The following is a 27206-nucleotide window of genomic DNA, read 5'->3' as shown; positions in this document are numbered from 1 at the left end:
TCTTTCACATTTCGTTTTCAAGGTTCATCCATATTGTAATATGTTTATCAGTACTATATTCCTTTTTGGTGCTGAATAATATTCCATTGTATGATTATACCACTTTTATTTTCCCATTAATCAGTTTATGATCATCTGGGTTACCTTTTAGCTATTCTGAATTATGCTTTTATATAAATATTTGTGTACAACTTTCTGTGAAGGTGTATGTTTTCATTTTTCTTGGGTATATACCTAGAAGTAGGTTGCTAGATTATGTGGTGCAACTGCCAGGCTGTTTTCTGCAGTAGTTGCACAATTTTATAGTCCCACCAACGTGTATGAGGGTTTGAATTTCTCCATATTTCTCCCAACTTTTGTTATTGTTTATCTTTCACTGTATTTATGATATCCTTTGAAACAAAATGTTTTTGACTTGATGATGTTTAATTTATTGATTTTTCTTTTGTGGCCTGTTTTTGGTGTTATATATAAGAGATCATTATTTAATTCAAGGTGATGAAGTCTTTCACCTATGGTTTCTTTGAAGAGCTTTATAGTTTTCTCTCTTAAGATTAGGTCTTTGATCCAGTTTGAGTTAATTGTTATACACAGTGTGAGGTAGGAGTCCAGTTTCATTCTTTTGCGTGTGCATATCCACTTATCCTAGTACCACTTGTTGAAAAGACTATTCTTTCTCCCACTGAATGGTCTTGGCTCCCTTGCCAAATGTTGACTCTTGGCGAAAATTAATAAAAGGAAACTTTGTTTAGAATGGAGACAGGAGACCAGTAGGGGGAGCTCTCAAATTCTACCATTTGACAATTACAAATCAAGCAGGAAGAGACAGACTTGCACATGGATACACTTTACTATCCCAGTAGGAGGAAGAAGGGTGTTCCTCATACCCTGGCAACAGCCCAGCCAATAAGAGACAGTCACAACTCAGCCAATAAGAGACTGTTACAGCTCAGCCAATGGAAAGCCGCTATACTTCAAACTCCCAGTTTATTTCAATGGACTCACTCTTGTTTATAAACAACAGCTTTCCGAACATCCTCCTTTCCAGAATAAGAGCGGTTCTCCCCTTTGTTCTGGGGACTTGCCTATAGATCTGCAGCAGCTGGCTTGTTCCCGATTGCAATTCCCTGTTATTCCCAAATAAACCCGTTTTTGGTGGTAAAATAACTGGCCGTTTATTTTTTAAGGCTAACACCCTAAATGTGAATGTTTATTTTTGAACTTTCAATTTTATTCCAAAAGAGTTGGAGAATTTACTTACTGTGTTTCAGCCACAATCCTAATCACAAATTCACCTCACATTGTAAGTCTATAAGATGGGAACTATTCTTACTCCCATTTTACAGGTTAAGTAGCCAAGATACAGAGTGATTTACCTAAGACCATACAACTAGTAAGTGGCAAAGCCAAGACCTGAATTTAGGCTCATTGATTTGAGAGACCGACCCTTTAATCATGCTATAAATAAATGTGAGAAGTTAGAACTTACAATTCCAAGGAAGAGTTCATTTTTTAAAAAACGGGTGGAGGTCGAAGTGGCCAGTAAGCTTGGAAAAGCACAAGAGTAGGGGCTTTACTAGCTTGCTTCTTACTGAGTTTTAGAAACCGACCTGCCTTCCTTGGTTGAAACCTTTCCAACCCCAACTTAAGAATTTGTAAGTCGACGCACTGGGTTGGCTTCTCTGGCTACTGGGGCAGTGCAGAGCAGGGGTTGCCCTTCGGTCCCACAGTTAGAACTGTGGTGCGCCCACTTTCCAGCCCTCTGGCCCCATCCCAGGCTCAGGCTGCCCTCCGCCAAGAGCCCAGGAGTACTCGGAGTCTGCGCCCGGAGCGCTCTGCGGTTACGGTTGCGGTAAATCTCGCGGGAAGATGCGTTCGTTGCCTCGGTAACAGCGTCGCGGTCGCGAAAGATGGCGGAGCGAAGTGTTCGTCCGCGGGTCAGTTCAAACAGACTCCCGGGTAGCGACTAGCTTCTCAGCGGGCCAGAGAACGCGGAACCTCATTTAGCTTCGAGTCTGAAAGTCTCTTTCTCTTTTACAGAGACGGAGCATTTCAGGCATTCCGCTCCCGCCCGGTGTTCAACAACCTGCTGCGTCTCGACGGGACCTCCTTGCCAGGGAGGAAGAATATAAGTAAGAAATTAGACCGTTCAGTTTTTCCTTCTTTCTTTTACCCAAATGAGGTTGCTTGCAAGTACTTTCCTGGTGACTGACTGGGTCTTTGGGGTCACTCACTGTACACCAATCTCTTTTCAATATCCTGTTCGCTAGTCTTCATCTTTTCTCCGCTAACTTCTTAGGTGTTTGAAAGGGGTGAAAATTTAGCCCGAGTAAACATGTTCATCAGCAAAATGATACTGCTAGAGGTGATTAGGTAGCGGCTATTGCCAATAGTTCAGTTTCTAGTTTAAGAAAATCCACTTAATTTGGAGCTCCTGGAGTTTATGTAAATTTCTCATAGGCTTGGTTTCTAAATTGAAAGCGTGCTTCCTCTCAGTGCAGTTGGAATTCCCGTTCTCATCAACGTTTGGTGGAGTTGGGAGGAGGGTTTCCTTTCCTCATCTCCTCTCAGTGTAATTACACCTATTCTGACAACACGTGCTTTCATTCTTGGACCATTTCACTCTTCATCCCCCAGTTTTTACACAGAAGCCAGAATATTCACTTAATTTGATCAAGTCAGTCCTTTGCCTGAATCTTTGCAGTGGTTCCCTGTTGCACTTCAGAAAGTCTGTTAGATCTGGCTCCTTGTGTCTTGTTTGATCTGGTGCCCTTTCTTTTTTGCCTACCAGTCTCCAGCCTCGCTGGCCTTTAAGTGTCTCAAGCTTTTCCTTTGAGGGCAATCACACACAAGCCTTCCACCTGTAATGCTAAGCATGGTCTGCCTGAATTATGTTAGGATTCCCAGTGACTCTATTTTACTGACTTATTATTCTTTGCCGTTAGCACAATGGTTACACGTTCATTTGTTAGTGTACTTTTTGTCTCTTTCCTCCACTGGTCTGTAAATTCTTTAAAGTCAGAGGCCAAGTCTTTTGTCATTACATATACCCTTACGAAATTATATTTTAACAACTCATTTTCTTTAAAATTTACCTGAATTAAAATTTGGGAAACATAGCACTGCTTCAGATTGTTAAACAGAGTTACCATAGGATCTGTACTTAAAGCATATTTATTTATTTTTGTTTTCTGACCAGTTTATCTTTTTAAAATTCAAGTTAGTTAACATATAGTGTAATATTGCTTTTAGGAATAGAATTTAGTGATTCATCACTTACATAGAACACTCAGTGCTCATCCCAAGTGCCCTCCTTAATGCCCATCCCCCACCTAGCCCTTCCCCTCCAGCAAACGGCAGTTTGTTCTCTATATTTAAGCGTCTCTCATGGTTTGCCTCCCTCTCTGTTCTGTTCTTATTTTATAAAATAAAGCATATTTAAAGTTAAAATGGAACTGTACTATCTTTTGATGAACTAGGCACTTATTTGCCATAGCATGTGGGAAGATAATCATTCTCCTCTATTTAATGAAATGGGTCTATTAATCCAGTTCAAGAGTATACCTAAGCAACTAATCTCTTGCCCTTACACAGGTCTGAATCAGCTGTGCTCAACCCCAAATGGTTATTTATATTACTATACCAAATAGCACCAAATAACTGCATTGGTTAGGTTAATCCATTTACTTACTTACGGGTATATTTTGCACCTGGCTCTGGCATGTTGTTTTGGTCCTGCTTAAAATCTTCTTAAAGACATCTACAGGAGCTGTTCTATTTCAGCAGAAATCATTTTGTGGTGCAGGTGGTCAGCTGTTACTTGCTCTGTTATCTTTACTCAGGTGTGCAAATCTGAGGCGTATATGAACGGAGTAGCTCCCAGGCTCAGCCTAAAGCTGTAGATTACATTTCTGCCATGCAGAAGAGTAAAATGTCCAGCCATTCTTGTAGGCAAGAATATGAGTTAATAATAGAGTAATATGCCACATGTTCTTCGTATTAAACATGTATGGGATGTCTTCAATCAGCAGAACACAACACTTCCTGGGATCCCAATCCAAAATCTTCTATAATCAGCTCCTGTTGAATATTTGGAGGAAATCATCACTATCAGAGAAGATAGATTACAGAATATGCTAATGGCTCAAGTCCATAGGTTTTCCACGTTGCATGCCTATGTTATAAAAGCTAAACAATAAGTTTATGTGACATCTGTTTTAATGGTCTTGATAGCTGGTAGGGCAAGCCCCACCCCTCCCCACACCCCATGCCCATAAATGCCAACTACATTGGATTTATAGATTAATTTGCAGAGCACTGACATCTTTATGCTGTTGAAGCTTTCCTTTAATGAATATGATACATTTCCATTTACACAGGGCTGGGTTGGTTTTTTTTTGGGGGGGGGGTTGGTGTACTTTAATATTTTAGATTTTATTTATTTGACACAGAGAAAGAGAGTACAAGCAAGGGGAGCAGCAGGCAGAGGGAGAGGGAGAAGCAGGCTCCCCACTGAGCAGGAAGTCCAGTGTGGGGCTGGATCCCAGGACCCTGGGGATCATGACCTGAGCAGAAGGCAGACGCTTAACCAACTGAGCCACCCAGGCACCCCTAGTGTCCTTTAATATTTTATATTACTACATCAAACTATCACATATATAATCTGTTTTAATCTATATTATAGTTTTTGTGGCTGTAATGAATGGCTTTTTTTTCTTAATAGGCTCCACGCTGCGGAGCCTGAACTCACGACCCTGAGATCAAGACTTGAGCTGAGATCAAGAGTCGAACACAACCGACTGAGCCACCCAGGTGCCCCAAGGGTTGCACGCTCCACTGACTGATTCAGCCAGGCCCCCCACCTTACATTTTTCATAATGACAGTTATATCATATGCAAATTTTGATAGTGTTTTCTCTTCAGTTTCTCATGCATCTTCTTTTTTTCTCAATTTAGTTAGGACTTCCATTGCAGTATGGAATAGAAAGAGTGATGGTGAGCAGCCTTATCTTGGTTATGATTTTAAGGAGCCCACTTAATTTATCACTGTATTTGAAGTTTGATGTAGAGTTTTGCTAGATTCTTTTATCAGGTTTAAGGACATTGTTTCCTTTAATTCCTATTTTGAATGAATGTTAAATCTTATCAAAACTTTTTTTCCCAAATTAATTTAGGTAATTAAATGCCCTCTCCCTCACACACACACGTAATGTTTTAACATATTGAACTACTAAGCAGATTTTTTATTTTCCTTTAAAGACTGCTGGATTTGATTGCTTCAACTTTATGTAGGTTTTTTGCATCTTTGAACAAAAGTGAGATTGGCCTTATACTTCCTTCTGGTTCTTTTCTGATTTTGATATCAGTATTATCCTAGCCACATGAAATAAATGAATAGTTTTCCTTTTTGTTTTTTTCTGTTCTTGGAACCTTTTTGTAATCAGGGATCATCTACCCTTTGGTTAAAATTGTGAAATTGAGGGGCGCCTGGGTAGCGCAGTCGTTAAGCGTCTGCCTTCGGCTCAGGGCGTGATCCCGGCATTCCGGGATCGAGTCCCACATCGGGCTCCTCCGCTGGGAGCCTGCTTCTTCCTCTCCCACTCCCCCTGCTGTGTTCCCTCTCTCGCTGGCTGTCTCTCTGTCACATAAATAAATAAAATCTTTAAAAAAAAATTGTGAAATTGAGTATGATATATTTTTTGAATGAATTTTTTTGCCTATCAATTCAGTTTTGTTTATGATTATTCATTTATTTAGATGTACTAGTGCTTCCAGAATAAATTTTGGGTATTTGATCGTTTTCTAGAAAAGTGTCCACTTCATGTATGTTTTAAAAGGTAATAGCATAAAGATGCTCTAATATGCTTATTTTTTTATTTTAATAATAGTTAATATTTTTTTAAATTCCAGTATAGTTAGCATACAGTGTTACATTCGTTTCAGGTGTACAGTATAGTGATTCAGCAATTCCATAATCACCTGATGCTCATCACAACACGTGCCCTCCTTCATCCCCATCACCTGTTTCACTCATCCCCCCCCACCCCCTCCCCTCTGGTAACTGTTCTCTACAGTTAATTTGTTTCTTGGTTTCTCTCTCTTTTTCTCCCCCTTTGCTTATTTGTTTTGTTTCTTAAATTCCACATATGAGAGAAATGATGTGGTATTTGTCTTTCTCTAACTGACTTATTTCACTTAGCATAATCCACATCTTGCAAACAGTAAGATTTCATTCTTTTTTATGGCTGAATAATATCCATTTTGTTTATGTGTGTGTACACAGACACATACACGTTTTAAGTCTTGTCTGTAACCTTGTACACATCTTTTCGAAGCTTTCCAGTATTATTTATTTTTGTCTTTTTATCAGTCTTGTTGGGAGGTTAAGCTATTTTATTGGTCTTTTCAGAGAACCAGCTTTTGATTTTGTTGCTAATCTGTGTTTTTTTTTATTTCATTGGCCTTTATTCTAGCTCGTCTACTTGTGGTGGATTTTTTTTTTTACTTTTTAGTTTAGTCCTGGTTTAATTTATATTTAGTTTACTTTTAGTTTGTTTTAATTTAATTTTATTTGTTTTTATTTTTTTCTTATTTTTTAATAAATAAATTTAATTTCTGTAAATTTCTCTCCTACTATAGCTTATTTGTATTTCAAGAACTGTTTTGATATGTATTTCTTTTGTGGTTATTGAGTTTTAAATATTTTATGATTTTCATAGTGGTTATTTAGGAGTTTTTTAGTTCCCAAGCATATAGCGTATTTGCTTGTTTTATTGTTGTTATTTTAGATTTATTTTTAATTGCACTATGGTCAGATAATTATATACTACTGATTTTTAAAAATATATTGTAACTTGTGAGCAGTACATATTCAATTTTTGTAAATGTTCACATATTCTTTGATAGGAAGGATATTTACTACTTGATGAATCTCTTAGCTCAAGCTAATTAATTTGGTCATCTATAACATCAGTATCTTCACCATTTTTTCCCCTGCTAGCCCTGCTGATTACTATTAGAAGTGTATTAAAATAAACTATAACTATAGTTTAAAAAATTCTCCTTATAATTATGTCCATTTTTGCTTGGTTGCTATATTGTTTGATTTATTGAAATCTTCAAGATGAATTCTTCATTATTATTCAGTGCCGTTTTTTATTCCTTTATTTTCAGGCTTTTTATGTCATTTAGCTTTAACAACATTCTTTTTATGTCCTGTCTAATCATTTCTGCCTTCTGATAGGTGAATTTATTTACATTATTGGGTTATTAAAGTTGTTTGAGCCGTCTTATTTTTTGTATTTCCTTTTTACTGTCCCTTTGTTTGTTGTTTTCTGTCGTCTGTTGAAGAAATTTTCGTTATGTCTTTATTTTTCTTTATCTGGTTTGGAAAGACCTTAAAATGCTTTATCTTAGTTTCCCGTCTGTTGGGTAATACTTTACTTCCTCTTTGTTTTGAATATACCTACTCTCCAGGTTATCATTAACATTATTTTTATATTCTGTACTAATTTGGATTTATCATCATATTTTCTAATTTTTTTCCTCATCATGATTTTTTCCCAGATTCAGCTTCCTCCTTCCTGAAGTGTCTCCTTCATTACTTCTCAGTCTCATCTTTTCTGAAAATTTTGTTGCATTACATTTATTCTTCAGAGACAGTTTAGCTGCACATAGAATTCTAAATGGTCTCTTTTCTTCCTCCTCAATCCATTAAAGATAGCACTTCATTGTCCATTGGAATCTAGAGATGTTGAAAAGCCACTTTAGCTTTTTAGAACTTAATGCCAGTAGACTATTTTCCTTGGTTCTTTTAAAATAATTGTTTTGGTAATTTAAAGATTATTTTTGTCTTCAAAGTTCTGCAATTTCACTATGATGTATACAGGAATGGGCTTGTTTTCTTTCTTTCTCTTTTTTTTTAAGATTCAATTTTTAAGTAATATCTACACCCAGTGTGGGACTAAAAACCCACAACCACCGAGATCAAGAGTCGCATGCTCTACCAACTGAGCCAGCCAGGGCCCCTGTTTTCTTAATTCTACTTGAGATTCATGTCTTTCCTCAATTTAAGAAAATTCTCAGTATTCAGATATTGACATTTCCTCCTTCTCTGGGATTTCCTTCTGCAACTTCTATTAGGTAAATAGACATCTGTCTTTGTCCTACAGTCTCTCTGCAATGAATGTTAACCTCTCTTGTTTTTTTTATCTTTTTGGTTTTTTTGTATCTCCTTTTAGGTGAATTTTCTTGTATCTGCCTTCTCATTCATTTCCTATTCAGTTCATTGTATTGTTCAGTGTAGCCAGTGAGTTTGAGTTTTGAAGTGCAATGACTGTGTTTTTCATTTATGTAATTTCTATTTGGTTCTTTTCCACATTCAGTGTTCTTTTGTAATAAATACTTGTTCTTGCCTAATGGTTTCTATTCCTGCTTTTGGGGAGTGGGCAAGTGAAAAATGCTGATTTAAAAATCTTTTAAAAATAGATTTTAGATTTAGATAATCTAGTTCTTATGGTATAAATTTTGTTGTGTCTGCTGATTCTCTGTCTTAGCGACTCCTTTCTTTATGCAATTTGTTATCTTTGTGAAGTCATTTTTAGCAGGGTTTGCTTTCGAAGAGAGTTCCATATAGCCTAGATAAGTAAATGTCCTTATAGTTTGATTTCACATTTACTTTTCCTAGCTTATCAGAGTTTTCACTGGTTTTGGTGCAGCTTTCGGTACTACAATTTGGCGTAGGGTCCCTACACCATCTGGGTAAGATGAATTTGCTGTGTTTACTCACAAGAGAATCTTTTCCACCCATGGCTCCAGTTTCATTTCCGTTCACCTAAGGTTATGGGTAGTGTTTTTGTAGTCTGTGTTTCACAGGTGTAGCCCTTCGTGACTCCCACACATGCATCAGTTTTTAGCTGTTAGACTGTTTTGGCTTCTGTTCCTGTTTACTGCTCTCACTTTGAGTTGCTGCTTTATTTTTAGTGCCAGGGTATTTCCCTTGCCTGAGCTAGAGCTTAGCGATATTTCCTTCATTACATTTTATCCAACATGTCCATCGGTTTGGAGCAGAATAGTGTTCTGAGTCATCTCAGAACACTGTATTGACCAGAAGCTTCTAAATAGAAGTTCTCATGATTCTTGTTAAAGAAATATGAAAAATCAAGTAACGGCATCTTAACTGCAACTTCAGGTCTTTCTTAGATATTTTTCTTTTGATTAACTCATCCTAAGATATAAAAATATTTCTTAAAACATTAGACTGTTTTAAGAAGGGATATAGTACTACTTTTTTTTTTCTGGGAGTGGGGATTGTCAGTGATTTTTGTTACTTCTGAATCACATATCTAAGTAAAACAACAAGATATTTTAAAAATTGCTCAACATATTCCCTTTATATAATTTCAAAAGAGCCTAGATGGTCTAGAAATGTGAGCTATGAATAAAATTAAAAAGTTTTATGCTTTTGAAGATGTTTATTATAGTGTTAACCTTTCAAAGTGAAAAAAGGACTTTAACAGGAACAATTCAGTACATTATGTTAAGTGCAACTCATTACAATCAATATTGTGTAGCCACTTAAGGCATGAATTATAAAGATTATGTAGATCTAAACCTATTCCTTCTATATTTTTACGGGAAAACATAGTATGAAATTGTATATAGGTGAAAATTAGAAGGGAATATGAAAAACAAAAAAAAATTGGATGATGGCGGTAGGATTATGAGCAATCTTATCTTTAAAAACAGTTTCCTGGGACACCTGGGTGGTTCAGTCGGTTACGATCTGCCTTCTGCTCAGGTCTTGATCCCGGGGTCCTGGGATGGAGCCTTGCATCGGGCTCCTTGCTCAGAGAGGAGCCTGCTTCTCTCTCTGCCTGCCGCTCCCCCTGCTTGTGCGCTCGCGCGCTCTTTCTCTCTCTCTGACAAATAAATAAAATCTTAAAAAACAAAACAAAAAAACCAGTTTCCTTCAGTGCTATTGCCATTCTTTCATTCTAAATTGGGCCAAATAGTACTCCTATTCTTTGCCAGATTCCAAGTAGACTGGGGGGAAAAAATAAGGAGTGGCGGGTGGAGGTCAAAACAAGCACCTTTGTTTCTGAAACTGATATTGAAGTGTGTAACTGAGATGTGAGCCACATTAGGCCTGCTCACTAAACCCCCGATTTACCTCCCCACTTGCAGCAACACCCCCAGACCAAAGCAGGCCTCTCCCCCATCCTACCCGACTCCTGCCCCTATTTGGAGCTGATCCCAAGAAGATAGAGAGTGGAACTGAATTGAACCCACACAATTTATTCTACCCAAATAAGTCATTACACCTGAAGTGAGGGCCCAAGAGAGGCCAAGAGTTACTGTCTGAATCTCTACCACAAAAGATGAGAAATCATGAAGAGTTGGAGGTAAGTATTCTAATAATGTAATTTTAGAGTAAAAATGTCATGTGTATGTTTTGGCATTTCTTGATTAGCTAAAGGGTAGTTATTGAAATTTAATTACTTTTATTTTTGTTAAACTCTTCAATGTGTCCCAAATATTATTTTTTGCTTTTAGGCGTTTGAATGCAGAACTAGAGGCAAAAACAGCTGATCTGGTTCGACAAGCTGAGGAAGTAATAGTAAGTGAATGTGCAATTATTATTAATTTCATGTGAGTGCTAGTTTTTTAACTTTCTCAAGTGCCCAAAACATAAATTTTTTGGTCAATGAATTGTCACAGATTGAACAAGAATATATGAATAGATGTATATATATATATATGCACATATGTTTTTGATATGCACACATTTTTTAAAAGCCACTGAAAAAGCATTTTCCATTTAGATTTTTCAACCATGTAATTAGTGAAAACATTGATATTTAATAACCTGCTCTACTACTTTAAAATTGATGTTTCAGAGTAGATGTATAGAATTAATGCTGGTAATTCAGTAAGGATAGAAATAAAATGGGCTCTGGACAAAAGTTGAATAAAGGATAACAATCATCACTAATACTCAGATGGTAATTTGTTTCTTAAATTCTGCAGTTGGATGTAATTCAAATTCTTAGGGCTAGACTAGTCGGATTTATAGTTAGAAAAAAATGTAGTGAAGTTATGTCACTAAATAAGTAAGCATATTTCGCCCCATTCTGGCTACCAAATTGGTTATTCCTACTTTAAGCAGCAACTCAAGCGTTAGCATTCCCACTATGTATTGAATATAGTAGTATTCCTTAGACAAATAAAGTAGCTGCTTTCAAACTTTTTTCAGTTTTTACTTAATTGTACTTTTTTCTTTTAAATTCTTCACCCATCTATTGGGGGTGGTAGTGAAGAATAGGCAATAATTTGTTTTAATGCCTTATACAGATCCATCATTATTTGTTAGTTTTGGAATAATATATATATATATATATATAGTAATATATTTAGATAATGGTTACAGATTTGCCAGTTTCATTTATAATTAAATATTTTACTAAAAATAAATTTGTATTATTATCTTTTAGTTTTTGCCAGTCTAAAGAGCAGGAAAATAATTAACAAACCCAATGTTAGAGGAGAATGAAGGATTCCTTATGCATTCTGCTCCAAGAATCCTCTAATAAGGATGATTTGGGAAGGGCTGGGAAAGGGGAGAGGGCATTCCTGCCCCACAGAAGCTAATGGATATAACTCTTGCTGCGTTGAATTTTTGTGTACTCATTTTCACATCTTGATATATCATTGCCAGAAGCTTTTGCTCTTAGTGTTTTAGTGCTTCATGGTCTTCATATTGAAGCTCTGGGGCACGGGTGGCTCAGTGGGTTAAGCGTCTGACTCTTGATTTCTACTCAGGTCATGATCTCAGGATTGTGAGGTCAAGCCCCGAGTTGGGCTCTGCACTGGGTGTGGAGCATGCTTAAGCTTCTCCCTCCCCCTCTGCCCCTCCCCCTTCACCCGCCCCCAACTCATGTACTCTCTTAAATAAAAAAAATAAATTAAAAAAATTGAAGCTTTGCCTGATTTGAGACAAGTTTTTCTACCCATTAAACAAATTTTTGCTTTAATTTCCTGTGAGCCTAATTTCCTTTGCATGTTACACAAGTTGGAAGACTAACGTAGTGGGGAAGCAGGAGGTAGATAAGATCAGATAAAGGCATTGATACATTTTTCCCTTAGAATTGACTTGCTTAATCCAGAGTGAATGAAAGGTGAAACTACATTGTTACAGACCTTATATTCATACCATAGCATTTGAGTTCTATGCCTTGATGAGATGGAAACTGTGGATGACTCTGAAATGATTAATAATCAGAAAGGTAATTGACTATATCCTGGTTTTGTGGTTTTTCTCTATATGACTTATCTTTATTCTTTTAACTAGAGAGATCAGCAAGAAGTACAATCAAGGCCGGTCTCAACACAAATTAAATCCTATGAAAAGGAAGAGGATTGCAGTTTAAGGTAAGTAACTTAAATTCTCAAACACCATTTTTTTGATGATGTGTGTGGATCTTTTGTTATGTAAAATCTTTTTGCATGTAAGTATTAGAAATCTGTCATTTGAAAAATAACATAATATGTAATACACTAATAAAATGGAGGCCTATATGAACCAGACACGATATAAACCCTTTACCTACTTTATGTCATTTAGTCTTCAAAGTATTATTTTGAAATAAATACTACTGTCCTCATTTTAAAAATGAGGAAATTGGAGCTTAGCAAAGTTTAGTAGCTTGCCCAAGGATATATAGATAATATATGATTTCACTGAGATGCAAACCCACAGTTGATAAGATTTCTGAACCTGTTCTTACATACTATACTACCTTACTTTTAAAATTCCATATGAAAATAATATAAAAATAAGTTAGTAAATATAAAGTGGATCTTTTTTTCCTTGAATTTCACATGAACTTCAGGTATGTCAAAAAAAATGGGGAATCCAGATGTATTTTGGAATAAACTTAAAAGGAAACAAAGGATCTGTGTGAATAAAAGTATAAAATCTTACAGCAGAAGCAATGGTGTTCACTCAACATTCTAAGTCTCTTGCTATGAGGAGAAGTCAGATTATTCTCTTCCAAGCCGGCAAATAGGACTTGTATTTTGAACTCAAGCTGACTCTTTCTCTGCTGTGATCAGTGAAAATCCAGTTGATGAAACTTCTGGGTGCCCATGTGGAACTTATGGGGAAAAGGGCCCTCTATCCCTCTCTACTGCTACTTTGTGTTAAGCCACTGAAATTTTGGGGTTGATCTCCTAGCTTATCCTAACTAATACAGCAATTGGTATTGAGAATCAGGTGCCATATGACGAAAACTTGGAAAGTGTGGCTTTAGCTTTGTAGTTAGGGGGTAGCCAGCAAGGAAACTGATCCTGGAGGCTGAAAAGATAGAGAAGTACTGTTTATGTAGTAGCAATGGATTTAGTAAAACTGCCACCTTTGGTAAATTGGAAGGCAGAACAGGTGTCAAATGAACTTGTGGTCTCGGGGGAGAGGTTGAAAAACAGAATATTAGTGGTACGTGCTGGTACTGTTAGTTGTATTCTTTCCCCACTGAATGGTCTTGGCAGTCTTGGCAGAAATCAGCTGACTAGAGGCACATGGTTTTATTTGTGGACTCTCAATTCTATTCCATTGATCTATATATCTCTTCTTATGCCAATACCACACTGTCTTGATTACCCTTGCTTTGTAGGGTTAGCTGCTTTTAGACCAAAAAAATTGTGAGATAAAATTGAGAAAGTCTTTGAGGAACAAAAGCCTATTAAAGCTCAGCCTTGAAGCAAAGATCAGACTAAGATGTGGTCTTCATGCTATCGATAAAACTTTATAATGGATTAAGGTTCTTCAGGGCAAGGATCATTTTGAATGGCACCTAGTGAAACTTCCAACTGGATAAAATGGCTCTGGGCAAAGCTCTAACTAAAGGTATAGCCTCACCATAGAAGCCTGACAACTTCAAAGTAAGCCATTATTAAAGTGAGGGAGGGAGGAGGGAAGAGGTGTTCAGTGTAAAGAAATATAGTCTTGGAAAGAACTATGGATGTGGTAATGGCACATGGAACTGACTGGAATCAAACAGATATGAAATATACTAGTTTTGGGGAAAGTTGTACTGGCTAAGAAATTTTGAGTGATAGACTAAAACTGTTTGTGACTGTTTAAATCTCAAAACAGCCTAGGTCCTCTCAGCCTTCTAAGATGAAGAAGCAGGCTGTGAGAGCAGCACGGCCCTAACAGGGTAGAATGTTTAAACACCTTAGAAGGCTTACAAACCAAAAAGGAATGTGTTACTTAAGCAGCAATATATTTAGCTCATACTTGAAATATTGGGACATTATTTATTTACTCAAAAATACTGTGTATGATCCAGTAATTCCCCTTTAGCTGTTTACCCAAGAGAAATGAAGATGCATGTCCAAGTGAAAACATGTATGCGAATGTTAATAACACTTTATTCATAATTGCCAAAAACTGGGAACAGCTCAAATATCAAGTAGTGAACAGATAGGATAAGCAGATTATGGTATATCCATGCAATGGAATACTACTTGGTAGTAAAAACAGTGAACCATTTGTTGATGCAGCAGCAACATGGAAGCTAAGTGAAAGAAGCCAGATTAAAACATGTATACTGTATGATTCCATTTTTTTGAGTTTTTATTTAAATTCCAGTTAACATACAGTGTAATATTAATTTCAGGTGTAGAATTTAGTGATTCATCACTTATATACAATACCCATTGCTCATTGCAAGTGCCCTCCTTAATACAGTCACCAATTTAGCCCATCCCCCTGCCTTCCTCCTCTCCAGTAACTATCAATTTGTTCTCTAGAGTTAGGAGTCTGTTTTCTAGTTGGTTTGCCTCTCTTTCCCCCCGCCCCCCCATGGTCCATTTATTTGACATTCTGGAAAAGGTAAAACTGTGGGGACAGAATCTGATTGGTGGTTGTATGTGGTGGAGGGGAGGGAATTAACTACAAAGGTCACAACAGAAGTTTTGGGGATGATGGAAATATTCTCTATCTTGGTTGTTGTGGTGGCTACATGACCATAAAATTTGTTAAAATTTATAGAACTGTTTGGGATGGCTGGGTGGTTCAGTTGGTTAAGCGTCTGCCTCTTCGGCTCAGGTCATGATCCCAGGTCCTAGAACCAAGTCCCGCATCGGGCTCCTTGCTCAATGGGGAGCCTTCTCCCTCTGCCTGCCACTCTCCCTGCTTGTGCTCTCTCTTGCTCTGTCTGACAAATAAATAAATAAAATCTTTTAAAAAAATCTATAGAACTGGAGACGTGCCTGGGTGGTTCAGTTGGTTGGATGTCGACTCTTGGTTTTTGCTCAGTCACGATCTCATGGGTTGGGGGATTGAGCCCTGCATTGGGCTCCTTGCTCAGTGGGGAACCTGCTGAAAGATTCTGTCCCTCTACCCGTCCCCCTGTTTATATGCTCTCGCTCTCTCAAAATGAATAAATCTTTAAAAAAATTTATAGAACTATAAACCTAAAAAGAGTGTATTTTAAATTTTTTATATCATTTGATATATACATACAAAACTACATATCCTTGTCATATGTAATGCTTTCTGATATTTTATGGGAAATGATGTTTAGCAGTTATCAAAATTCCAAATTTGGATTACAAAGATTAGACACAGCTTTTATAAGTAAACTAAAAGACTGAAATGTTGGTAACAACAGCTAATCCCTAGATTCTGTTGAAGCAAGTGAGAGACTGATTTCACAAGCATAAAAATAAATCTGTTGGTCTCCTTTCACTAAATTTTCCTTAAGTGCAAAGTGATGATGACACCTCTGTTTACCTTGATCAGGTGGCTTTAAAAAAAAAAAAAATGCTACTGTTTGAACAGATGGCTTTTACCACGTGAAACATGCCCCTTGACTATTATTTGGAAATTGCTGAAGATGGGAGGTAATTCTGTAAAGAGACAATCCGTTTTAGCTTGGAACGATCGTTCACCTAAATAATGGTGGTCAGGCAGTATATATTATAACAGGTCTTCAACATCCAAGGTTACTCTGCGAACAATATGGTCAGAAAACCAGAATTTAGTTTCCTAATAGTATACATATCCTTCAGTCTGCTGGAAGCAAGGTTTACCACACAAATCATTTCAGTCATGTTACACAAGAACATTTCAGGGAAAAGTGTAACAAAAATAACCAGAACACTGTGTTTTAGTTCATTTTTCATGGAAATACACTAGCAAAATAATGTCACTGTGCTAAACCTGAGGGAGACCAATAACTGTTAAATGTCTTTGGCTGATACATATGTTTATCAGGGGGAGGGGAGATGGAAGATGCAGAAAATGTAAGGAAATGGCAAATATTCATTTGATATGAAGGCCATTAAAGAGGACACTTTAAATTTGTATAAAACTTGGTAACATTTTAATGTCATATATGAGAATGATTCTTTAGTCTCTATAATTTCAAGGTATTTTGAAAGCCTTTTTTGTTCCCAGAGCTATTTTTAGTTAAGGGGTTGAATATAATATTATCTAAGTATATTTTTGTGCTTAATATTGAAATAATTTTTGTATGACTAGTTGAGTAGGTGGCATCTGATGGAAAGTAATTTTGTTTTTGTGTCCTTATTATGGTTATGAATTCTCAGGGGAATGATGGAAGGTTTTTTTTTTTGGTTTTGTTTTTTAATAGCAACAATAGGTAGTTACATGGTAGGTTTTCAGAAATATTAATACATGTAATGGGGATGATCTAGACAATTGATCATCCAGTAAAGAGCCAGGTAATTAGTATTTTTGTATTTGTGGGCTTTCCAGCCTTTGTCATAACTACTCAATTTTGCTGTTGTAGTGAGAAAACAGCCATAGGTAATGTGTAAATGAATGGATGTGGGTGGATTCAGCCCATGGGCCATAAAGTGCAGACCCCATAAACACTCTTTGTTTTAAATAAAAATGCATTTTGAAAACTGCATAAAAATGAGTTGTATTTTAGATGTCAAACTTCCAGTAATAAAATGTTAGGCATGGGGATGTAATGTACAGCATAGGGAATATAGTCAATTTAACAACTTTGTATGGTGACAGATGGTAACTAGCCCTGTTGTGGGGACCATTTTGTAATATATCAAAATATTGAATCACTGATGTACCCCTGAAACTAATAGGCTATTATATGTCAATTACACTTCAATAAAAAAATGTGAAGTTAAAATGTTAAAAAAAAGAGTTGTATTTTAGATGTATTTATTCATTTATTTAACAAATACTTATTCAGTGACAGTTTAAGAGTTCATATGCTAGGTACTATGCCAAGTACTAGGCATACAGCAGTAAACAAGGCAGACATGATTCCTCCCTCTTGGAGTTCACAGTGTAATGGGGAAAACAGACACTGACCAAGTATTTAAATACATTTACAAAGGATAACACTGGGTGGGCTCACACTAAAAAGCCTTGTGGTGAATCATTTTGTAAAATAGATAATCCTTGTTTGTTACCAATAATCACTCCTTATGATTTTCATTTGTTAAAATTTGTGCTACATTTCCCTATGAAAATATTGGTATTATAGTATATCTTCTCAAAGGTGAATTATTTAACCAAAGAACTTTTGTTGTTTGTGACACTTAGCAAAATAAATTAACCTGTGCGTAACTAGAATTATAGCAAAGTCTACTTGATAGTTGTCTGTTTTCCCTTTCAGATATAGTTGCTGTTGAATTTTATTGTGTCTAGTTTAGTATCTATTATTAATGTTTAATGTTTATTTTTGGTCTGTAGAGGTCTGTTGTCTGAAGGGATAGTTCACCTACATTCAGAAACTAAGGTATGAAATCCAACTTTTGGGGTGCCTGGGTGGCTCAGTTGGTTAAGCATCTGCCTTTGGCTCAGGTCATGATCTCAGGGTCATGGGATCGAGCCTCACATCAGGTTCTGCTCAGTGGGGAGTCTGCTTCTCCCTCTCCCTCTCCCTCTGCCTTCTGCTCCCCCTGCTTGTGCTCGAAATCTCTCTCTCTCTCAAATAAATAAAATGTTTTTTTAAAAAAATCAAACTTTCTGTAAATATAATTACATTCTGTAAAATTTAGGGTTTTTTTTCAGACTTTTCTTAGAATAAAACAGAAGACTATAGAAATAAAATATAAGCCTTGATACTTAGGAGAGATGCCTTCATGAAATGTTGCTCGTAAAATAAGTTGAATCCTTTTTTGTCTCATAATTTCACTGAACAATTTGAATATATATTGGAAAAAATTCTAAGTAAAATGAATCTGTAACCTAAGCATTTTTAATTTTCTCTCTGAAGCCCAAATTCACTAGCTATATCACCTGAAAAAGTATATATATACAAAGAAGGTAATTTGAGAGGTTTATTCATTCATTTAGATATTTACAGTGTGTAGATCAGTATTGCTGGTGCTGGGCAAATTGGGATCTACAGGTTCCCCACCCACTGGGATCCAGGCCAAGGGAATGGTATATGTGAAGGCCTGTCTGGGGAATAATCAGTGAGGAGAACTAAATTCTGTGAGCCAGAACATCCAGCTTAATGTTCCACTAGCTAGCTGAATATCCTTGAATTTTGGAGGCTCATTTTCCTTATCTTTGAATCTGTTGGTGCTAGTGATGTCTAGGTCTTTTCCAGCTATACAATTCTGGGATTCTTTAAAATACAATTTGATTAATTCCATGAAAATAACAATTCTGTGTAGTAAACTAGCAGTTCTGTGTATTACAAAATCACTTTCCATGATAAATGATTAGAATCATTAATAATTTAAATTCTTTTGATGTAGCCCAAGACCAGAAATGTTGATGCAGTAAACAAGGTTCAAAACAAACCGCGCTTTGCAAATAAAGGAAGGAAAACAAATTCAAGGTATAGTACAGTTTTAAAAGTATTACTTTCCTTTTTTAGTTCTGTGATTCACAGTACCATCATTTTAACTAAGCTCTGTTTCTTCAGATCTTTTTATACCTTACGTTGTATATATCTTATCTACATTCAATAATTTGAAACATGTTCTACTCAGAAATTTCTTACAGCAGTTACTAAACATTTTACATTGTTCTCTTAAGCAAAATTGCCACATTTCAAATTTTTAAGTGTTAGTGAGATATTTTCTTAGAACTAAGACTAGAACCTAGGTGTCTCTCTGCCTAGTTCTCTCAAAATAACTGGTCTGCTTTTTCTAGCATTTAATAGAACACTATACATTGTGTATATTGACATACAGAATGATTTGGTGTGCTGTAAGTAAGACTATAGTATTATTATAATTTACATTCTGTTGTTTTTGGTGAGAAAGAATTCAAGGCTATTCTTAGTATTTTACGCTGAAAAGGGGACCAAGAGACTCTCTAGGATAGGTGACCTAGAAAAAGGAAGGTCACACCTGCAATGGATTGTACCAACCAGCTTCTTTTTATTAAATGTCTGTTACTTACCCAAAATGATGATTGCATTACAATCCTGGAAAAATCTTTGTTGACTTTTTTGCTTTTTAAATAAACGAGAAAAAATAGAATGATGGGATAATGAAGAGAAAATAAATCTAAAATAGAAGAAAAGAGAAAATACAATGTGTACATAACCTACCTGGTTATCTTATTTTCAGACTTCAAAGTTACTTTTTTAAAGAAAAGGTTGTTTTTTCTAATAGAATTCTGAAGGCTTTGCTTATATGGTAAAAAGTAAGTTAGGCTTAAAGTAAAAAGTTAAAAATAAAGCTTTTAGGACCATAAACTTAATGGGTTAGAGCTGGCCCATTTCTTAATGCCTTTACCAGTGACTTTTATTTCATATTTCTTCCCTTGTTAAGAAAATCAAATCTAATTTTTTGGATGACTTTGATTCTGGTTAGAATGTTTTTCATTAGGTAGAAAAAAAGAGTTGAATTTGATTGAGCTAATAACTGTTCACTCTAGGTTTTTTCTTAAGAGGTATTATTCTTTTTTTTTTTAAAGTTTATTTATTTATTTGACAGAGATAGAGACAGCCAGCGAGAGAGGGAACACAAGCAGGGGGAGTGGGAGAGGAAGAAGCAGGCTCATAGCAGAAGAGCCTGATGTGGGGCTCGATCCCAGAACGCTGGGATCACGCCCTGAGCTGAAGGCAGATGCTTAACCGCTGTGCCACCCAGGCGCCCCTAAGAGGTATTATTCTTAAGTGTTTGCAGAATTCTGGCTAGAAGCAATATCACTTTTTACAGTTCTTCTTCAGCAGCATGTAATTTAAAAGCCACAGTGTGGATTTGACACAGGCGGCTAAGTTCAGTACTCTTAGTTTCGACGTTTACTTGTTTGGAGGCCATATCTAGACAAACTGGCTTCATAAGCCTTCCCTAGCTCTGTAGCTGCGTGACATAAAAATTGAAACTCAACTAAGTCTTTTATAATATCATCCTTGGAAGTATCATTTGTAGATTTCATCATAAATTTAAAATTAATAATTTTGATCTGCTTTATTTGAATAAAAAAGTCATATCTCCTTTGTATATTGGTATTGTATGTAATATATGAATATGTATATATATGTGTGTATTTATTTGTAGTATAAAACTGAAATACTCTGATGTACAGACTGCCAACGATGTTGCTATTCCAGAGGATTTCTCAGACTTTTCTCTTGCAAAAACGATTAGCAAAATTGAAGGGCAACTGGAGGAAGAAGGTTTGCCTGATTATATAGATGATGATATTTTTTGTGGTGTTAGTAACGACATTGGAACAGGTAAATTTTATTTTTATCCTTACATCACAATTACTTAGAAAAAGATATTTGGAGCTATTTTTCTTGCATTTAAAAAATGTATTGTGATATCTTGCATTTGTTCCAAAATCATCTAGTGGGACATGGTGGTAGGAGTGAGTAGAATTACAGATGAAAGAAACTTGGTTTTGAGTCAATAATTGTTGAAAATGGGTGATGGGAAAGTGGTTTTTCATTGACATCATCTCTCTACTTTTATTTATGTTTGACATTTTCCATTATAAAAAGTAAAAAAAAAAAAAAAAAAAAAGACCATATGGGGGCACCTGGGTGGCTCAGTCAGTTAAGCAACCAACTCTTGATTTCAGCTCAGGTCATGATCTCAGGGTTGTGAGATTGAGCCCTGTTTGGGCTCCCTACTCATCAGAGAGTCTGCTTGAGATTGTCTCCCTCTCCCTTGGCACCCCCCTCAATAAATAAATCTTGAAAAAATAAAAAAGACTATACGGTATTGGTTTCATTGACCACTTTTCAACTAAGGTTAAAATGCCCCACAGCTTATCATTAAAACATTAAAATAATTTTGGGTGGGGGGGGGCAAAGGGAGAAGGAGAGAGAGAATCTTAAGCAGGCTTCATGCCCAGCATGGAGCCCAATGCAGGGCTCCATCTCACAACCCTGAGATCATGCCAGAGCCAAAATCAAGAGTCGGACACTTTACCGACTGAGCCACCCAGGCATCCACATTACAATAATTTTTAAAACCCAATGTTTCTTTGAATTTCTTTCATTTGTTGATACTGTAGTCTACTTAGTGCATGTTAAAAGGCATCAGTTAAAATAATCACATTACTTTTCTGATGAATGTAATTTTCTTTCTTATAAACTCCTTCTCTGCATATCACTTTGAAAAATAATACTAAGTTCAGATCATCTAAAAACAGCATTTGGTTACCAGTAATGCCTCTAGAACTGTTGAATTTATGAGGAGCCACCTATACTTTTATAAACAAAGAATAAGACAATTGAGTGTAGTTGAACGTGGCTAATACTGAACTACAGTTGTGACTCCAGGCAAGCCGTTTAGCCTCTCTCTAACAGCAATTCCTTCATTTCAGAATTTAGCAGTGTATGAGATAGTCATAAGATTTATCTTTAAAATTCTCTTGATTCTGTGAGAACCATAACAGTTTATATGTGTAATGATTATTGTGCTGCATGCTAGTTAGTCGTAAGTGAGGAGCAATTCATTTATGAATTTATTATATTTCCTGACTTATCTAAGCTTTCTGGGGGTACTTTTCAGAAGAGACGGTAAGTGAAGCAGGATGTTGCCTTTATGTCTCTGTCAAGATGCCTTCAAGGATACAGTGGTCACACATTGAGTGTTCTTGAGTACACAGTCACCCATGACCCTGTTAGAATATTCCTGCTTCTGGATACGTAGAACCAGTACAAACAGACTACCTTACATTGCTACTTTCTTTTTATTGCTGAAATCACCTCCTGCCACTTTGCCTCCCTGCCTTGCCTTTCCAGACTCTTTGGCCAAGGTATCTCCCCTTCTGGGGGAGTTTTCTTTTATTCCAGATGATTGCCTGGGTGGCTGTACAGGCAAGAGGAAAAGATAAAGTAACTTAGTAGCACATACTGCTCTGTAAGACTAAAGGCAGAGGGAGATGGGGATGGGAGGTTAATGCTATGGGCCTGCAGAGGTGAGAGCGTTTGGCTCCTTGGCAACACTGAGGTTAGTTGGGGAAGAGAAAGAGATGGACGAAGTCATGCTCCCATTCTTCCTCCTTTCTCCTTAGAGACCAGCTACTGCAAACTTCACATTTTTAAATGTATCATTTCCCTTCTATCCTGTGCTAACCTGGAGTGACGTGAGAGGCTTGAAGGAGATTTGAGGCTAGAGAGGTCTAGGTGGGTTAGAGCCAGTCATCGTTAAGCAGCTCCATGGTAACACTGGGAGCATTTAGTAAGAAGAGGTTTGGAGCAGGAAGTATGCATAGAAATTTTTTTTGCTCTGTTGAGATATATCCTAGTGACTTCTCAGAGACAATTCAGGGTGTTTAATTAAGGTAAGATCCATGAAGGCAAAGCTCTACTATGCCTGGAACATTATAGAGACTTAATAAATATTTTTTGGATAAATGATTGAATTATAGAGTGAGTTCTAAGTTCACGTCTCACTTTATTTACTTATATAGTTCTAGAGATATCAAAGATTTACTGCTGATATCATTGGATAAAGAATTTTAGGTAGCAATGAAATACCAAAGGCAGATCTTAGGGATTGTGGGAGAAAGCTTCAGCGGTAAGGTATTAGTGTATTTCTTGGCTTCTAAGGCACGTAGACTACATTTTAACTTCCGTCAAATCAGGATATGTGTTACAGTCACTGGTATTTTATAATCACAGTGGCTGAGATTGAAGAGTTTTTGCTAGAGAGGTTTTATGTTTGTTTCTGCCAAACAAACCTGGGACGTTATCAACCTGAAACCACTTTAAATTCTGACTGAGGTATTTTGGACCACATTGGTAAAGACAAATTCAGTCTACAGACTTCACATGAGTACTGGCTTGTGGTTCATATTCTCAGGAGAGGTTTTTGTTGTTTTTCTCTTCTTTACTCAGTTCCAGGTTAAGATGTGAGCAGTTCCTCTCTGTTGGGTGGATTTGTATTTCATTTATCTTTATAGTAGGGGTATTTAGTGTCTTTAGTGTTCTCAGACAGGATCTCCTGATAAATTCCCCATCTTGAACATTGTTTTCCTCATAAAATAATGGTCTGTCTTGCAAAAGATGGCATCTTAGATTCAGTGAAAGACAATAAATGTAATTATTTAAATCCACAGAAGCCCAGAACAGATTTCTAAAGGCCAAACTCCGTGTTATGCAAGAGGAATTGGATAATGTAGTATATGAATGCAATAAAAAGGTAAAAACCTCTCAAAATACATGCTCTGATATTCAAAGATATTTTAGGAGCAGTTTCAGTTATTTTTAAAATATATTTGTGGACATGTAATTTACAGTTAAATTTTGAATTAAAAAATTATATGCAAATACTGAATTCTATTCTGTTTTGAGATGTTGAGTTTTCACTGAGCTAAAGAATATTAAATACTTGTTAGCAGTTAGAATCTTCTGTATAAAATTTACAAATGTAAGCTATTAAACACAAAACATCTGACTTCCATTTTTGAAGATGAAAATGGAATGCAGTTTTTCTTTGTAAAGTGAATATAAATATCTCAAATCACATGAAGCTCCTTTTTGTTTTCTGCTTTTTGTTGTGATACCAAACCTTGTGCATTTTTTCACATAATCTATAATTTCCTAACGATAGGAAGATGAAATTCAGGATTTAAAGTCTCAAATAAAAAAGTTTGAAGAAGATTGTGCTAGACAACAGCGAACAATTAATTTGCAACAGTGTCAAGCAGAAAAATATAAAACTCTTTTTGAAGAGCTAAATAAAAAATGTGTTGGATTACAGCAACAGCTGTCTTCAGTAGAAAAGGTAATAATTTTGCTATTTTTCTGGACCTAAAGTTAAAGAGACTATAAAACATTGTGTGGGCACCACTTTTGTTTGTTTACTTATTTTGTTAGTATTTACTAAAAAGTCTTCTACCATATAAGAATATTTTTAATAGCTTTATTGAACTATAATTCACATAGAATACAAATCACTCTTTTAAAGTACACAGTTCAGTGGCTTATAATATATTCAGGGGTTTTATGGCTGTCGCCATGATCAATTTTAGAACATTTCATCACCCCAAAAAAGACACTCCATACCCTTTAGCCACTGTACCCCATCTCTCCTCCCCATTCCCCTCCAGCTCTAGGCAACTTCTAATCTATTTTCTGTTGATAGATTTGGATATTTTGGACATTTCATATGTATAGAATCCTACAATGTGAGGTATTTTGTGACTGACATCTTTCGTTTAAGAATGTTTTTGAGGTTCATCCACGTTGTACATATCAGTCAGTACTTCATTCCTTTTTTTAAGGTAATGTTCCATTATATGGCTATAACACATCTGTTTATCAGTTGATGGACGTTTGTGTTATTTCCACTTTTTGGCTATTTTGAATAATGCTGCTGTGAACAGTAACATACAAGTTTTTGTGTGGGCATGTTTTCATTTGTCTTACGTATATACCTAGGAGTAGAATCATCGAATCATATGGTAACCCAGTGTTTAACCTTTTGAAAAACCGTCAGCTATGTTCCAAATTAGCTGTACCATTTGCACATTTACACCAGTAGCGTGTGAGGGTTCCACTTTCTACACATCCTCACCAACACGATAGATTATCTTTTTGGTTATAGCCATTCTACTCATGTGAAGTGGTTCTCTCGTCATTTTGATTTGCATTTCTCTGATAATGAAAAATGTTGAGCATCTTTTCATATGTTTATTGGCCATTTGTGTATCTTCTTTGGAGAATTGTCTGTTCAGATCCTTTGCCCATTGTTTAAATTAGAATTTTTAAATTATTGAGTAGTAAATGTTTTTATATATTTTAGATACAAGTCCCTTATCAGATATATGATTTCTAAATACCTCTCCTATCCTTTGGGTTGTTTCTTCACTTTCTTTACAGTCTTTTGAAGCACAGAATTTTTTAATTTTGAAGTCCAGTGTATCTAATTTTTCTTTGGTTGTTTGTGCTTTTGCTGTCTAAGGGGATAATAAATAAGCTATCCCATTAAAAATTTATATTAACGTACCATTGAGATAATAAAAATAAAACATACTGTATGGTATTACTTTGTAAGACTAAATGGTAGAAGTTATGTAATATAAGAGATTTAGGGAGTAAGAAATTATGCCTTCATTACTATGTTTTTCTTTAGTGTGTTCATTTAAGAGCATATTTTTGACCATTTTGGTCTTATATAATTAGCATTATCTTCTGATAATAAACGTCCTAACGTTGGCTTTATTGAGATAAAATTTGTGTATAGTAAATCACCCTTTTTAAGTATACAGTTCTGTGAATTTTGACAAATACATAGTCATATGACTATCACCATAATTGAGATACAGACCAGTTCCACCATCCCTAAAAATTCCCTTGTGAATTTAGTCAAGTCCTCCTACTACTTCCAGTCTAAGGCAACCACTGATCTGGTCTTGGTTCTTACGTTTTGGCCTTTTCCAGAATGTCATGTAAGTAGAATCACATAGAGTCACTTAGTAGGCTTTGGAGTCTGTTTTTTTCACTTGCATAAGGCAATTGAGGTTAATCCATGTTGTAGTCTGTTCCTTTTCATTACTGAGTAATGTAACATTGAATGGATATACCACATTTTGATTACCTGTATATCTGGAAATCAAAGTTAATTGTAGTATCTAATAGTATAAGCCAGTGCTATCCAATATGGTAGCTCACTATATGTGGTTAGTCCAAATTGTGACATGCTGTCAGTTTAAAATAAATACCAGATTTTGAAGACTTAATAAAGAATAAAAAAATATTTTTATATTGATTACATATTAAAATATTTTAGATATATTGGGATAAGGGACATATAGTATTAAAATTAATTTTACTTGTTTCTTTTTAAGGTGGCTACTAGAAAATTTAAAATTATATATGTGGTTCATATGTTGGTCTAAAAAATATAGAATTTGCATTCATTTTTTCTTTTTAATTTCCATTGCCCCTTCTTGGTTCAAGCTATTATTATCTTATTTCTGAATCCTCCTCACTGGTTATCTTATGTCCTTTCTCTTTTCCTCATCTTGTACTGTATCAATAGATTAATGTTCTCAAATGACTACGTTGATTATAACTCTACTTTTGTATGGGCAGAAATGGAACTAACATTTTTTTTTTTAAAGATTTTATTTATTTATTTGACAAAGATAGAGACAGCCAGCGAGAGAGGGAACACAAGCAGGGGGAGTGGGAGAGGAAGAAGCAGGCTCATANGAAGAGCCTGATGTGGGGCTCGATCCCATAACGCCAGGATCACGCCCTGAGCCGAAGGCAGACGCTTAACCGCTGTGCCACCCAGGCGCCCCAGAACTAACATTTTTTTGAGTTCTATGTGTCAGGCAAAACATTTTACAGAAAGAGAAACTGACTCTGAGAGGTTAAACGAAGTGCCCAGGGTCATACAGGTAGTGGCAGAGCAGGATTCACACCATGTTTGTCTGATCCCCAAAGTGTGTGTTCTTCCTACAAATCATGTAGACTCTTTCTCCAACCCCTCAAAATTAAGCGGTCTTTAACACACAGCTATTCCAAAATCTCATTGTTCTTTAGAGTTAAATATTTGAAACCTTTGATTCACAGTGAGTGTTCTAAGCTGTTAGGATACATTGACTATCTGAAGATTTTTATAATGACTTTCATTAGCTCTGAACTTCCCATCTTGAATTCTTACCTACCTACCAGGAAGAGAGGTGTAACAGCTCTCATGGGTTATGTGGAGCTCAAGATTGAATTTTTTTTTTTTTTCTAATTCTGCTCACCATGTATCTCTAAAAACAAACC

The 27206-nt window shown here is 36.0% G+C and overlaps 1 protein-coding gene across 5 annotated transcripts in view; it reads left to right on the top strand.

The window, feature by feature from the left end:
- The first annotated feature begins 795 nt into the window (after nucleotides 1–795).
- Nucleotides 796–27206, top strand: part of TEX9 (testis expressed 9) — a 65845-nt gene continuing 39434 nt past the window's right edge. Inside the window, exons 1-10 of one of the 5 annotated variants that reach the window (XM_034660943.1) lie at nucleotides 1896–1937; nucleotides 2041–2132; nucleotides 10186–10403; nucleotides 10555–10618; nucleotides 12350–12429; nucleotides 17750–17795; nucleotides 18766–18848; nucleotides 20524–20702; nucleotides 23540–23622; nucleotides 24034–24207. In XM_034660943.1, coding sequence (XP_034516834.1) covers nucleotides 10390–10403; nucleotides 10555–10618; nucleotides 12350–12429; nucleotides 17750–17795; nucleotides 18766–18848; nucleotides 20524–20702; nucleotides 23540–23622; nucleotides 24034–24207 — 723 coding nt within the window. In that variant the 5' untranslated portion in view covers nucleotides 1896–1937; nucleotides 2041–2132; nucleotides 10186–10389. Of the gene's footprint in view, nucleotides 1938–2040; nucleotides 2133–6194; nucleotides 6222–7694; nucleotides 8143–10185; nucleotides 10404–10554; nucleotides 10619–12349; nucleotides 12430–17749; nucleotides 17796–18765; nucleotides 18849–20523; nucleotides 20703–23539; nucleotides 23623–24033; nucleotides 24208–27206 lie in introns of those variants that run through there. The other 4 variants (XM_034660941.1, XM_034660942.1, XM_034660945.1 and 1 more) reach the window with 4 other exon arrangements.

The sequence above is a fragment of the Ailuropoda melanoleuca genome, chromosome 5, assembly GCF_002007445.2.
Source record: "Ailuropoda melanoleuca isolate Jingjing chromosome 5, ASM200744v2, whole genome shotgun sequence".
In the NCBI taxonomy this organism is placed as follows: Eukaryota; Metazoa; Chordata; class Mammalia; order Carnivora; family Ursidae; genus Ailuropoda; species Ailuropoda melanoleuca.
Note: the sequence above shows the minus strand (reverse complement) of the source record. Positions and strands in the feature narration are given on the sequence as shown.